General features: G+C 35.9%; 1 protein-coding gene across 3 annotated transcripts; it reads right to left on the reverse strand.

Moving 5' to 3' along the window:
• Positions 1 to 475: 475 nt before the first annotated feature.
• Positions 476 to 8885, reverse strand: LOC121809481 (amino acid permease 3-like). Of its 3 annotated transcripts, none has more exons than XM_042210127.1 (6): positions 8628 to 8885; positions 2475 to 2708; positions 1966 to 2059; positions 1661 to 1875; positions 1444 to 1583; positions 476 to 1363 (listed from the first exon to the last, which is right to left on the reverse strand). In XM_042210127.1, exons 1-6 carry the CDS (start codon positions 8734 to 8736, stop codon positions 701 to 703), a joined length of 1455 nt encoding a protein of 484 aa, XP_042066061.1. In that variant the 5' UTR covers positions 8737 to 8885; the 3' UTR covers positions 476 to 700. The 3 variants fall into 3 exon arrangements, with proteins under 3 accessions (XP_042066061.1, XP_042066062.1, XP_042066063.1); XM_042210128.1 differs by having other exon boundaries at positions 2475 to 2734; positions 7540 to 8789; XM_042210129.1 differs by lacking the exon at positions 2475 to 2708.
• Between the last annotated feature and the right edge of the window lie 5392 nt (positions 8886 to 14277).

Raw genomic sequence — 14277 nt, forward strand, 5'->3', positions numbered from 1 at the left:
GGTGTGAGATTTGAGTCCCTGAAGCAAAATGACTTGTTGGGAGGCTATCAATCTTCTTGTGAGAGGTTTGTGAAGAAGATTGGTGGGTTATAACTTATAACCTTCTTCCTTCTCTGATGTTGAAAAAAATATGGAACCGGTAATGTGAATCTTTCCATCATTTCATTTATAGGAGTAGTTCTTAAAATGTTGCATCCTAATTATATGATTCTAAAATTTGTATTCATACTGCTGAGCAATTTATGTATTTATTTCAGAGTTAATTATATTCAGAAGAGGCATTGATTTTCAGCCTACTAGATTTACTACCAAAATCATCCTAATAAATGTAAATGTAGGTCTCATCAACTCATTAATTTGGATAAATAATCTCTCTTTCTCATAAATTGCTTTGACAATAAAAGAGAAAAAAAAAGGAACAAATCTTGTGCCACAACCTAATAATTCAATTCCTAGCATATAACAAGAGAGCCCATTCATAAAAAAGTCTCTGACTTTGAGGAATTTCATTAAGTAACAATACATAGTATATCACCTAAAAATAGATGAAATTACACTTCAAAATATTACTATAGTACATATGTATGGACCCTTAACTCCATCCTCTCTGTTACACAATGAAGCTAAAAACAACCCCAATTTATGGGGAAAAAAAAACTAATCTTGCAACTGCTCATATCTTAGAATCAAACCAATGATCTCAATAGCTAGTCTTGAAAGGCTTATAAACCTTGAGATCAGAAACAACTCCAGCAACTGAGCCAGCAGCAGCAGCAATAGATATGATCAAACAAGCCCCACTCAACATCTGCAAACAGATCCATCTTGAGCTCCACTTAGGAATCTTGTGGCTACTGATATACATCTCGACCGGGAAGAACACCGTGAGGGGCCAGAACCCCAACGCCCCGATCAACCCCACGACGTCATTGAAGAAGGGCATGATCATGGAGATCACAGTCGTTGTCACCACGAACAGGGTCCTCCACACGAGCCTGAACAGGTTGAGCTTGAAGGGGCTCTTTAGGCCCGGGACTGGGACCGGGATCTCCTTGTTTATGACGGAAAACGTGCTCTCTGGGAGGTGTTTTTCTGCGACTTTCTCGATGAAGGCGAATAAGGGCTGGCAGAAGACCTGGTAGGCGCCAACGAGGTGGATGATTATGGCTGCGTTGGCGATGTCCAGGAGCCAGTAGGGGTTGTAGAATCCGAAGCCGGTGAGGAGGTTGCCCGGGGACATGTCACCGAATGCTGCGTAGCCGAAGCAGCCGCAGAGCATGTAGAAGATGGTGGTGACAGATACACTTATCATGGAGGCCTTCTTCATTGTCTTGTATTCAGATGGTGGGGATTTGATTGTGTCCTGTAATGAATAAGGTTTTTTGTAAGATTATGTCATGTGATTTAAGGTAATAAAAGAGGTTTCTTTTTCAAGAAATGTACCTGAATTTCAATGAGAATCAATGAGTAAGAATAGGCAAAAGCCATTGCTCCAAGTGCTTGGAAGCTTCTCCAAACCTTCTCCATTTCTGTGACTTCACCAATGCTTACTCCTGTGAGGCTTCCTCTGATTTGCCCATTTTCTAGAAACACACACAACAAACACTTTGGAATCAAGAATCAAGAATCAAGAATTGGAGATGGAAATTAGTATACATACCAGCAACTTTGGAGATTCCAAGGCCTAAGCCAATGAGGGAGTAAGTGAAGGACATGACAGCAGCAACAATAGAGAGCCACCAAATCTCATCAAACTTGGGGATTTGTGAGAGAACCACTTGCAACACACCAAATGCAATCATGTAAGAATTGTTAGAGACTTTGCAAGGATCTTCATGCCCTTTTGTGTGGAAGCAATTTGACCTCTCAATAGCCCTATTCCACATTCCAAACATTTCAACAAACACATCCAAACACTAGCATACCCAATAATCTCAAACACACACACAAATACACAAAACTCACATCATGCTTATAGAAGCAGCAATGGTGTAGCCAATAGCAGTCCCAAAGAGATTCAAGTACTGAACTGCCCCACATAGCTTAACATGCACCCCACCTGAAAATCCAACAAAAAATTAATCCCAAAATCACATCTTTAGCCAAAATACGAATTTAGGGTGATTTTAGAAAAAGATTCCCCGAATGAGAATTTTTTTATTATTATGTAAAAGGAAACACGCCAATGTTATGGACGTATTTCCTTTCACAAAATATGAAAAAAAGAATCCAAAGAATCTTTTTTTAAAATCATCCATAAAGATTCCTTTATACAAAATCATTAAGGAAAAAAGATTCCCTGAATGAGAATCTTTATTTTTGTATCCCGTAAAAGGAAACACGCCAATATTACCAGCGTATTTCCCTTTCACAAAATACGAAAAAAAAAATCTGGGGAATCTTTTTTTCCTCATCTAAAATTCTAATTTTTACCACATTTCCACAAATTTTCCAAACATTTCAAGAACACAAACCTAGGTTGGACCTAACAGCATCCATGTAAGTATAGTTCCTCTTGCCGGTGTCGGGGTCGCCGGAGCGGTAGCACGAGGCGAGAAGGGTGGAAGCGTAGTATGTGACAAAGGAGAACATGAAGAGCATTGCGGGGCCCGCAATCCATCCCAATTGAGCAGTGGCCCAAGCCAGAGACAGAACTCCCGATCCGATCACGGCGGTTATGATGTGTGAAGTAGCCGTGAAAAGGGTTCCTATACATATATTGTTGGAGTATAATCTCACAATCACCGTTGGATGCAGCAAGCTAAAAATCAATGTCATTCTCAACAGCTGTAGATTTGTTAGAGGTTGAGCTCGTTCAAGATATTATTAAGCTCGGCATATTATTGAGCACGGTGTTCTATTAAGCTCGGTGAGCTCGGTGTTCTATTAAGCTCGGTGAGCTCGGTGTTTTATTAAGCTCGGTGAGCTCGGCGGTTTATTGAGCTCAGCATTTCATTGAGCTTCGGCATCATACAGCACTTCGGCATCATACAGCACTTCGGCATCATACAGCACTTCGGCATCATGCAGCACTTCGGCATCATGCAGCACTTCGGCATGTTGATGCAAACCAAGAAACGGGAAGTGGCCGTTGGAACAGTTATAACTGATTTGATAACTAACATCTCAAGAGAGCCGTTGGAGGATGAAGGGACTGATATAAAGCAGACGAACTGCATCTGAAATAGTTAATCAGCTACTTCGGTATTCAAGAAAAGAGTCTCCAAACTATCACTTGATTAGTTCTTGGTTTAGAATTAGATTAGAGGTGTTGAGTTCTTGGAGAGAGTTCTTGAGTGATTGTAAACATCTGCATATTTCTCAATATACTGAATCATATTGCCTTTGGCCGTGGACGTAGATCTTACGATCGAACCACGTAAAACTCTAGTGTTTTTCTTTTTCGCATGGTTGTCATCATCGAACTTTTGCATACTTTCACAACAAGTGGCGCCGTCTGTGGGAAGCGCAATCGGAGTTGATATCGATGACGACGACGAGGTACGAAGCGGAGAAATTCTCGGGGAAGAATGACTTTGGTCTGTGGCAGATCAAGATGAAGGCTCTGTTGATCCAGCAAGGGCTCGATGAAGCAATCGAGCCAATTGATCCGAAGGGGAAAGAAAAAGAAGATCTCGATGAGAAGAGCGTGAGGAAGAAGGCTGAGATTGCCAAGAAAGCCCATAGCGCCATTATTCTCAATCTCACGGACAAGGTGTTGCGCGAGGTTGCAAAGGAGACCACAGCGCATGGGGTATGGACGAAGCTCGAAGCGCTATACATGACCAAGTCGCTTGCTAATCGCCTATACATGAAGCAGCGCCTCTTCTCATACAAGATTCTTGAAGACCGACCCTTCGCAGAGCAGATTGATGATTTCAGCAAGAATCTGGATGATTTGGAGAATGTAGATGGCCCCATGAAGAATGAAGACAAGGCCATCTTGCTCTTGAATGCTCTTCCCAAAACATTCCAGCATCTTAAAGATGCAATGCTGTTTGGCCGGAATGCAGAATCTGGAATCACATATGAAGAAGTTCAGTGTGCTCTTCGATCAAAGGAGCTTGAAAAGAACTCTTCGAAGACAAATGAAGGAAGTGGCAGTCAAGCCTTGAATGTAAAGGCATTCAAAGGCAAGAAAAAGAAATTCAATCAGAATCAAAAGCCTAAGTATCAGAAGCAAAATGAGGAGAAGCGAAGCTGTCATTACTGCAAGAAACCTGGGCATCTCAAAAGGGATTGCTACTCGTGGAAAAGGAAGCAAAACGAAGAGAAGGCTACTCAAAATCAGGCTGATCTTGCAGAAGACACAGATCCACCCCAGATCATGAATGTGGTGAGTGGTGGGATAGAGAGTTCTTGGATAATGGACTCCGGGTGCAGCTTCCATATTTGTTCCAACAAAGCTTGGTTTGAAAACCTTTCTGAGGCAACCGGGTCAGTAATGTTGGGGAATGATCAGATGTGCTACATCAAAGGCATTGGAGACATCAGATTGAGAGCTCATGATGGATCAACAAAACTGCTTACTCAAGTCAGGTACATCCCTGAGATTAAGAGGAATTTGATTTCACTTGGCATGCTTGAATCTAGAGGTTTCAGGTTTTCTTCTGAGAAAGGCTACATGAATGTCTCACTTAATGGAAAAATCTTGCTGATTGCTGAGAGAAGAAACAGTTTATACTATCTAGTAGCAGAAACTGTTGTTGCTTCAGTGAATCTTGCAGAGGACTCTGATATAGGTCTGTGGCACAAGAGGCTCGGCCATCTTGGAGAAAGTGGGATGAGAGAACTGATCAAGAAAGGGGTCATTCCGGCTGGAAGTGATCAGAGGTTCAAGGAATGTGAACACTGTGCTCTGGGGAAGAGCAAGAAGCTACCATACAAGGCTGGAAAACACACCTCAAAATTACCTCTTGACTATGCGCATTGTGATTTATGGGGTCCAGCTCAGCCTGCTTCTATGGGAGGAGGCAGGTATTTCATGTCAATAATAGATGACTATAGCAGAAAGGTCTGGATATACATCCTAAAGCAGAAGTCACAAGCATTTGAAAAATTCAGAGAATGGTGCACAGAGATGAAGTTGAAGAAATCCACCACTCTCAAGTGCTTGAGGACTGATAACGGGCTGGAGTTCTTATCTGAAGATTTTGAGTCTTTCTGCAAAACAAATGGGATACAAAGGCATAGGACAGTCCCGGCTAATCCGCAACAAAACGGAGTTGCTGAAAGAATGAACCGAACACTCCTCGATAGAGTCAGATGCATGCTTTTATCATCAGGCTTGCCAAAGATGTTCTGGGGGGAGGCAGTGTGTACTGCTGCGGTGCTAATTAACAGCTCTCCATCATCAGCTATAGGAAATGAAATCCCAGATGTCAGATGGTATGGTGGAGATAGAGAGTACAACCAGTTCAAGGTGTTCGGTTGTAGAGCATATGCCCACTGCAAGCAGGGAAAGCTTGATGCAAGGGCTCAGAAATGTGTGATGGTTGGGTACCAACATGGAGTAAAAGGGTACAGGTTGTGGTGCACTGAAGAGGGGAACAAGAAGATAATTGTGAGCCGAGATGTGGTATTCCATGAGCATCATATGCCATTCTTGAAGACTGAGGATCAGATGGGTGAAAGAGTATCTATTGATCAAGAAGTTCAGCATGGCCAGCCACCACCTAGTGATCCAGATGATCAGAATGGAGGTGGAGCTTCAAGTTCCCATGAAGCTTCAAGTCCACAGCAACCCCAGCAACGAGATCAGATTGATGATGATCAGAGATCACATATTATAGCCAGGGACAGAAACAGAAGAGAGATTAGAAAGCCAGCTAGGTTCAGTGATTATGAGATGAGTTTTTTTGCTCTCTGTGTTGCTGAGGTATTGGAGTGCTTAGAGCCATCCACCTATGCTGAAGCTATGTCGAGTAAGGAAAAGGAGAAATGGCTTGCAGCTATGAGAGAAGAGATCCAGTCACTACTCAAAAACCACACTTGGATTTTGGTGAAGAATCCAGGGACCCAAAAGCTTATTAGCTGCAAATGGATCTTCAAGATGAAGATTGAAGTTGGTGAAGTTGAGAGTGTCAGATTTAAGGCACGGCTTGTTGCTAGAGGATTCACTCAAGAAGAGGGGATTGATTATAATGATGTGTTCTCTCCGGTTGTAAAACACAGTTCCATCAGGATATTGCTTGCTCTTGTTGCAAAGTATGATTGGGAGTTACACCAACTCGATGTCAAGACAGCCTTCTTGCATGGTGAACTTGAAGAAACAATATATATGCATCAACCCGAGGGGTTCATGGAGGCTGGGAATGAAGACAAAGTGTGTTTGCTCAAGAGAAGTTTGTATGGATTGAAGCAAAGTAGTAGGCAGTGGTATCTCAAGTTTGATGAGCATATGATGAGTATTGGTTTCAGAAAATCACAGTATGATAGCTGTGTTTACATCAGAGAAAGGAATGGTGTACCAATTGCTTTCCTACTTTTGTATGTTGATGATATGCTTGTGGCAGGAGCAGATCTGGGAGTGATTGAGAGAATCAAGGCTGAACTGGAATCCAAGTTTGAAATGAAGGATCTTGGAAATGCAAGAAGAATCCTTGGCATGGATATACTAAGGGATAGGCCAAAGAGAGAGCTCAGGTTGTTGCAGAGGAATTACATCCAGAGAGTTCTGAAAAAATTTCAGGCTGATGACTTCAAACCTGTCTCTACACCATTGGCTGCTCACTTTAAGTTGAGCATGGATCAGAAACCAAAGAATGACTCAGAGAGGAGAGAGCTGAGCAAAATACCTTATGCAAACATCATAGGAAGCATAATGTATTCAATGCTGTGCACAAGACCAGATTTGGCTCAGGCTATAAGTGTTACTAGCCGATTTATGTCAGACCATGGGAGAGAGCATTGGGTAGCATTGAAGTGGTTGCTCAGATACTTGAAGGGTGCTTCAGATTATGGTCTGTTGTACAGGGCAGATTGTAAGGATCAAGGTGGAGCACTGGTGGGGTTTTGCGATTCTGATTATGCATCAAATAGAGATAATAGGAGATCTCAAACTGGATATGTGTTCACCCTAAATGGCACTGCTATAAGCTGGAAATCTGGATTACAACATGTGGTTGCTTTATCTACTACGGAAGCTGAGTACATGGCAATGACAGAGGCTGTGAAAGAAGCAATATGGCTGAAGGGAATCCTAGAAGATTTTGGGGAGAAGCAAGATACAGTGGAGATAAACTGTGACAGCAGCAGCGCCTTATGCCTTGCCAAACATCAAGTGTTTCACGAAAGAAGTAAGCACATAGATGTGCGGATGCACTTCATAAGGGATGAAATACAGAGAGGCGAAGTCAAGATGGTGAATATCTACTGAGCATAATGCGGCTGATATGTTGACAAAGCCGTTGCCAGCCATGAAGTTTAAATACTGCTTGGGGCTGGTGGGACTTGTGGAATGATGAGTTTGAGGTTTTGTCAGAGGATTATGATTCATTGTTGATTCTGAGATTAAGGTGGAGTTTGTTGGAGTATAATCTCACAATCACCGTTGGATGCAGCAAGCTAAAAATCAATGTCATTCTCAACAGCTGTAGATTTGTTAGAGGTTGAGCTCGTTCAAGATATTATTAAGCTCGGCATATTATTGAGCACGGTGTTCTATTAAGCTCGGTGAGCTCGGTGTTCTATTAAGCTCGGTGAGCTCGGTGTTTTATTAAGCTCGGTGAGCTCGGCGGTTTATTGAGCTCAGCATTTCATTGAGCTTCGGCATCATACAGCACTTCGGCATCATACAGCACTTCGGCATCATACAGCACTTCGGCATCATGCAGCACTTCGGCATCATGCAGCACTTCGGCATGTTGATGCAAACCAAGAAACGGGAAGTGGCCGTTGGAACAGTTATAACTGATTTGATAACTAACATCTCAAGAGAGCCGTTGGAGGATGAAGGGACTGATATAAAGCAGACGAACTGCATCTGAAATAGTTAATCAGCTACTTCGGTATTCAAGAAAAGAGTCTCCAAACTATCACTTGATTAGTTCTTGGTTTAGAATTAGATTAGAGGTGTTGAGTTCTTGGAGAGAGTTCTTGAGTGATTGTAAACATCTGCATATTTCTCAATATACTGAATCATATTGCCTTTGGCCGTGGACGTAGATCTTACGATCGAACCACGTAAAACTCTAGTGTTTTTCTTTTTCGCATGGTTGTCATCATCGAACTTTTGCATACTTTCACAACATATATATGTCAAGAAAAGTTAACCATTGAGGAAAAAACCGACAGAGACGGCATAAAAATTCAATCTTTTTAGGAGGGAAGTGAGAAATGATATAAAAAATGAATCTTTTTAGGAGGGAAGTTTGAATCTTTTTATTAGAGAAGTGAGAAATGATATAAAAATCGAATCTTTTTATTAGAGAAGTGAGAAATGATATAAAAATTGAATCTTTTTATTAGAGAAGTGAGAAATGATACAAAAAATTGAATCTTTTTTGAGGGAAGTGAGAAATGATTATGAAAATTGAATCTCTTTTGAGGGAAGTGAGAAATGATTATGAAAATTGAATCTTTTTTTGAGGGAAGTGAGAAGGAGAGGTTTTTGTTTGTGGTTTTACCAGTTCGTTTGGGGCGGCCGTCGTCGTCGTAGAGCTTGGTGGCGCCGCCGTGGGGGACATCGATTGAGATGTCGAAGATTTGGTTGTTATGATGGTGTGATTCCCCCATTTTCGTGTGGTTTGGGAAACAGCAAGAAAAGGGATGGGATTATGAAGAGAGTTTAGTGTGTGATTAAGAGTGAAGACAATGTTTCGAGTTTTCCGAGGATTCTGTGAAAATCAGAAGTCAACTATCTCTTTCTCTCTGCAATTGATATTGATGGCATTGATTGTTGATGAATCTGGCATTGTGTGGCATGCTATTTATAAGAAAAAATGTTGGTCGTAAGTCGAAACGCGTGTGTGCCACATTCTAGAGAGAGAGAGAGAGAGATTGGGTGATGTGGCACAGTGGAGCACATTGGCTGAGGATTCATTTTATTTTTGGCATAAATGTTTATAAAGTTGGCATCTTAATTGCTATGTGAAAATTGATGGGGAAAATTGAATTAAATTCTTAAATTGTCTCATTCAATACAACCAGATTCTTCATTTAATATGACCAAATTCATAACAGTACTAGTACAAAATTTGTTGTTGAAATTGAGATAAAAAAAATATTTAAATACTATTTTAAAATAAGACATCTTAGTTGAAACAAATTTAAAATATATACTCCTAGTATAAACGTATACTTGTTCCTTGAATTTAGTGACTACTACTTAGTATAAATGGTGAATTTGCAGCTCGTCACAAACATTACTGATTCTTAAAATGGTGAGCGTTTGGAGCTCTCGTGGAAAATAATTCCTCAATCATACAATGCAAACTAAGTTTAAATTTAGGAGTAAAGCAAAAAAAAAGTAAAAGTAAAACTAAGTCGAAAATAAGGCGTTTGCTAGAAAAAAAAACAAAGTTTGTATATAAAATTGTAGATATACGTAGTTGGTAAAAGTTCTTTATTCTCATCTAGTAACTAAGTCATGTTAAATGAATGGATTTTATTCCAACTCACAAAGTCTCTATGCTTGGTACAATCCTTTTGCTAATATATTGTTTTCCATGAAATATAAGCTCAATTCGTAGCAATTAAGAAAGTCGATGAGCAATGTCTGTACAAGCTTCAATTTAACTAAAACAAAAAAATCCACGCTTACTTAGAAGCAAGAAGAAGTCAACCAACTACCTAGATAAAAAATCTAGAAAACCCAAATAACAAGAAAGATTATGTATTCATTAGTTGATAATGTAATTTTAGTTTGTTCTAAAACTTAAAATTAATAGATGTTCCTTGAGCAACACATTTATAAGAGTTATATTTTGATAAATAGAATTAATGAATTATAGAAGTGACATTGTGATTTCATTTCAATATAAGTAAGTCAACAATGTTAGTTGTAGTGAGTGGCAATGGCACTCTTATCACAAGTGGCACTAACTAATATGAAACACGTGTTTTATTCAAAGATGAAACGTGTGCCCTCTTTACCTGCAAAGACTAGTTGAATCAGATATTTTTTGAGCTATAGTTAAATTATATATTTTTTGAATAGTTAAATTAGATATTTTTGACATTACTATTTGTTAGTAGCCTGAAGCATGTTGAGCTTCCAAAAATGAGAAATGAGAGGTATCAAAATTGGGGGGAAATATTAGAGGTAGTTTGGTCAAATCATAAATGTTGTGAGAGACATAATAAGAAAAAAAGAAGAGAAAAACGTATAAAATTTAAAATCTCTTATTCTAAAAAATTCTCATACCACGATTTCATATTCCGAAATATCGTCAAATTTAATCACGAATTTTGAAAGGTCAACGATCTTATGAAATCTCTCATTTTTTGTCAAGACCTTCCTTATTTTTTTGTTATATGGATAAATAATTTAAATTTGATTTAGGCTAATGGAAAGACCTTCCTTATTCTAGTAAGTAGTAATGTGTGTATGGTAAATAGTGTTCAAGCAAATAGGGAAATATAAAAGGAACAAAATTGTATAGTTTGTAATTATATACTCCATCTGTCGGCGAATAGAAGTCTCGTTTTTTCATTTTGATCCGTCCGCGAATAAAAGTCCTGGTTCATAGTTACCATAAATAGTAAAACGGTCTCACATTCAACTAACTCAGTCCACTCACATATCATTTAAAACTAATATATATAAATGTGACCTTTATTCCACTAACTTTTTTCCACCAACTTTTCTTAACATTTCTTCAAATTCGTGTCGGAAATAAATGTGACTCCTATTCGCGGGCAGAGGAAGTAATAATTACGACTCTATGAGTAATTTCGGTATGAATTCCAATTAATTACCAATCGACAATTCATTTATATTTAACAAGTATCCTATTCTGTGTCATGTATGATTCCCTCACTATTACTAGGAAAGAAGGGTTATTACATAAAGACAATTAATCCTTTTGACAATAGAACTATATATGCTTTTCAAAAATTTATTTGCGATTTTCACTTTATATAAACCCTCTTATATTTTTTGTCTGTAGACATTCCTTTTATGTACAGGTTAAGTCAAACTAAGTTAGACATCAATAACATTGAAATCTTAATTAATCGCAGATTTATTAAAAATTAATAGTTTAATAATTTACAAATACATTTTAAAACTTATGCCAACTTATAATTTGGCAAAAATTAAAGAATTTACTGACAAATACTCGTATTCGTGTATATATACGTGCACCTATATATTCTACTCCTATTACCAAACCATCCACGAATAAGGGTAGGCATATGATATGTCTAATAAAAATCTGTAATGTCGCATACTTTAATAATAACAATATATCCCTCCTTTAATAATAACAGTATACCGTCTGCGCAGTATTGTCCACATTTGACTCCACGCGAATTTTAAGAAATGTAAAAAAAAAGTGAGTGATAAAAGTTAGTGAAATATATATAAGTGTCACATTTACATAGTTTTATAATAGAATATGAGTATAATAAGTTAGTGGAAAGTGTTGTCCATTCACCCAAATAGAAAAAAGTAAAGTGGACAACATTTCACGAAGGGAGTAATAATCAACTAACATTTGTAATATCGCATACTTCAACAATAATAAGCATAGGTCGAAATTGATATATTCGACTGCTATAATATTGATTGATCGTTATGGATATTTTTATGGGGTTGTTAGTACCAAACTAGTTTTAAACGTTAAACGCCAAAAACATCATTATAAAATAACGTAGAGTTCATTACAACTTTATTTGTAGTTCATTAGGGAATTTAGAGACTTAAAAACAGTGACGCCATATGACGCAGTTTAAAAATCAGGAGTTCAATATAAGTTTGTTATTAGTTCATTATAATGAACTCAAAGTTATCTTATAAATTTGTTGTTCGGCGTTTAGTGTTTAATAAAGATTTGGTACTATTGATCATAGTCCTACTCCTATATGTATTCAATATTCTCGAAAAAGAAACCAAATTCAACTTCATCTTCGATTTTATATCTCTTCTTTACTAGAAGTACTATATGTATTAAACATTTAATTTATGAGTAGTGATAAATCAACAAAAATTGTATGTACAAAATTGGATATATTTGTCATTTTCTATCATTTGCAGTAATTAAGGAACTTGCCTATTTAATTTGTACATTAATTTTATCTTACAACCCCTCATATTAATTAAGCAATGGAGTATAATACTTTCGACTAAATATAAAAACAAAATGCTTAGGTTTTTTTCTTATAAAAATATTTTATTTTTTAAATTTTTAAATAATATTTTACATCATGCTATTAAACAGTTTCAACAAAAGAAAAAACAGTAAAATATTAAACTTAAAATATAATTTAATTTTAAAAATAATACTATGATATAAAATTACTCCATAAATGATTAGTTTTGCTAGTATATTATTATTCCGCTTTCTTTCAATAATTAGCATTTTTTATTTATGAAATAATTCTTATAAACTTAATTTTTAATAAAATTTATTTAAATTATCTTTTTATTTTAAAAACTAATTTATAATACGTTTTTAATTTGGATCTCATATGTACATTGTATTTTATTTAATTTTCTTCAACTATTTTAATATCTGTGATTTGAATAATTTAAAGCTTGTGATTTCAAATATTTTTTGTATAGTGTATAACATGTAGAGAAATATGCAAAGAAAGGTCAATATGTGGTCATTTAATATTATTGTCGAAATAGATTGTAGTATATATTTTGAATACGTAATTAATACTCCATACACTTGAAGAATGTGTCACGGGCATAGGTGGGCGCCAAGTGCGACAACCGTCTATAATCGAATTACCTCTATTATGTTATCATTTGATACACTATAGAAAAAAAAAATATTAATCACAAAATAATTTTATAATTCGAGTTTATAGATTATACTCCAGTTGTTTGATCCAGTCGTCAGTAGTCATACAATTAAAAGATAAGTCACATGTCACGGGTTGCTATCATCAGATCATCCCTATTATGATATAATTCAACGAACTACGGGCATACATATGAAATTAATATTAAAATATTTTAGTGAAATATTGAAATTATAGTAATACCATATAGTAATTTCAACTTTTCATGATTTTAAGAATTTGTGCAACACGAACTATATATTAGAAAATTATTATATGTACTACCTCAAACAATCTCTTATCATCTGACCCTATTATATCATTAATAATATTTTATAGCAATGTCATACATCTACTTTATATCAGTCAACGATAATAATTTCTTAATTATATAAAATTTTCATTTTAAAATCTTATTAATGTATATTACATTATATAAAATACAGAAATATTATCCACTAGAAAAATACTAGTAGTATTTATAAAAGATAAAAAAAATATTACATAGAAATATATTAAAAAATTTAAATGAAATATATTTTTTTGCAAACAAACAATTTTTCTCTTTTGAAATATCTACCAGTACTAATACTTGTGATATGAAAAGTTAGAAATTACAAATAAAAATAAGTATTTTTAAAAATATATATGGCATAATACGAGAGAAATTCCAAATAAAAAAGTATATTGTCCAATTTTTACTTTGTAGAGAAACGAATAATTTATTTATATTCATATCATTGTCATAGTTTAAATAAATTAATGAAAAATACTTATTCTATTAAAATACTATGAACAATTATTCCATCTAAAATTCCATTGTAAATGTTTTAATAACTGTGGATGTTTTCGAGATTAAGATCAGTTACATATTTTTAAAACAATATAAATGATTAAGGAAAAACTGTATTAGTGTAACTTTCCTCCTATAGTTATAAATAAGGTCAAATTAGTCATAGAAGTATCTAATTAATGAAGCTATTAATCCAAAATAATTTAATCTTATCTTAATTTAACCTTATCTTATTCAAATTTGAAGGGTATTTTATATATACAATTTTTGTTAATTTATCTTTATTCTTAATTTATTTATTATTTTGCAAAAGATTTTTTTTTTCATTTCACGAACTTTTAACTTTATACCTATATTAGTCGGCTAATGTGTTGCCAACTTTTCTTACTAGAAATTATTCATGGAATCTAACTCCTTGGTTGAAAGAAATTCTATCTTATAATGGTAGTATTTTAGAGCTTTCGAGATGCCAAATTGCAAATAAATTAATATTTTTGATGTCTAAGTGGAAGAAGCATTCTTTCTAGTAT

This window comes from Salvia splendens, chromosome 6, assembly GCF_004379255.2.
Source record: "Salvia splendens isolate huo1 chromosome 6, SspV2, whole genome shotgun sequence".
NCBI lineage: Eukaryota > Viridiplantae > Streptophyta > Magnoliopsida > Lamiales > Lamiaceae > Salvia > Salvia splendens.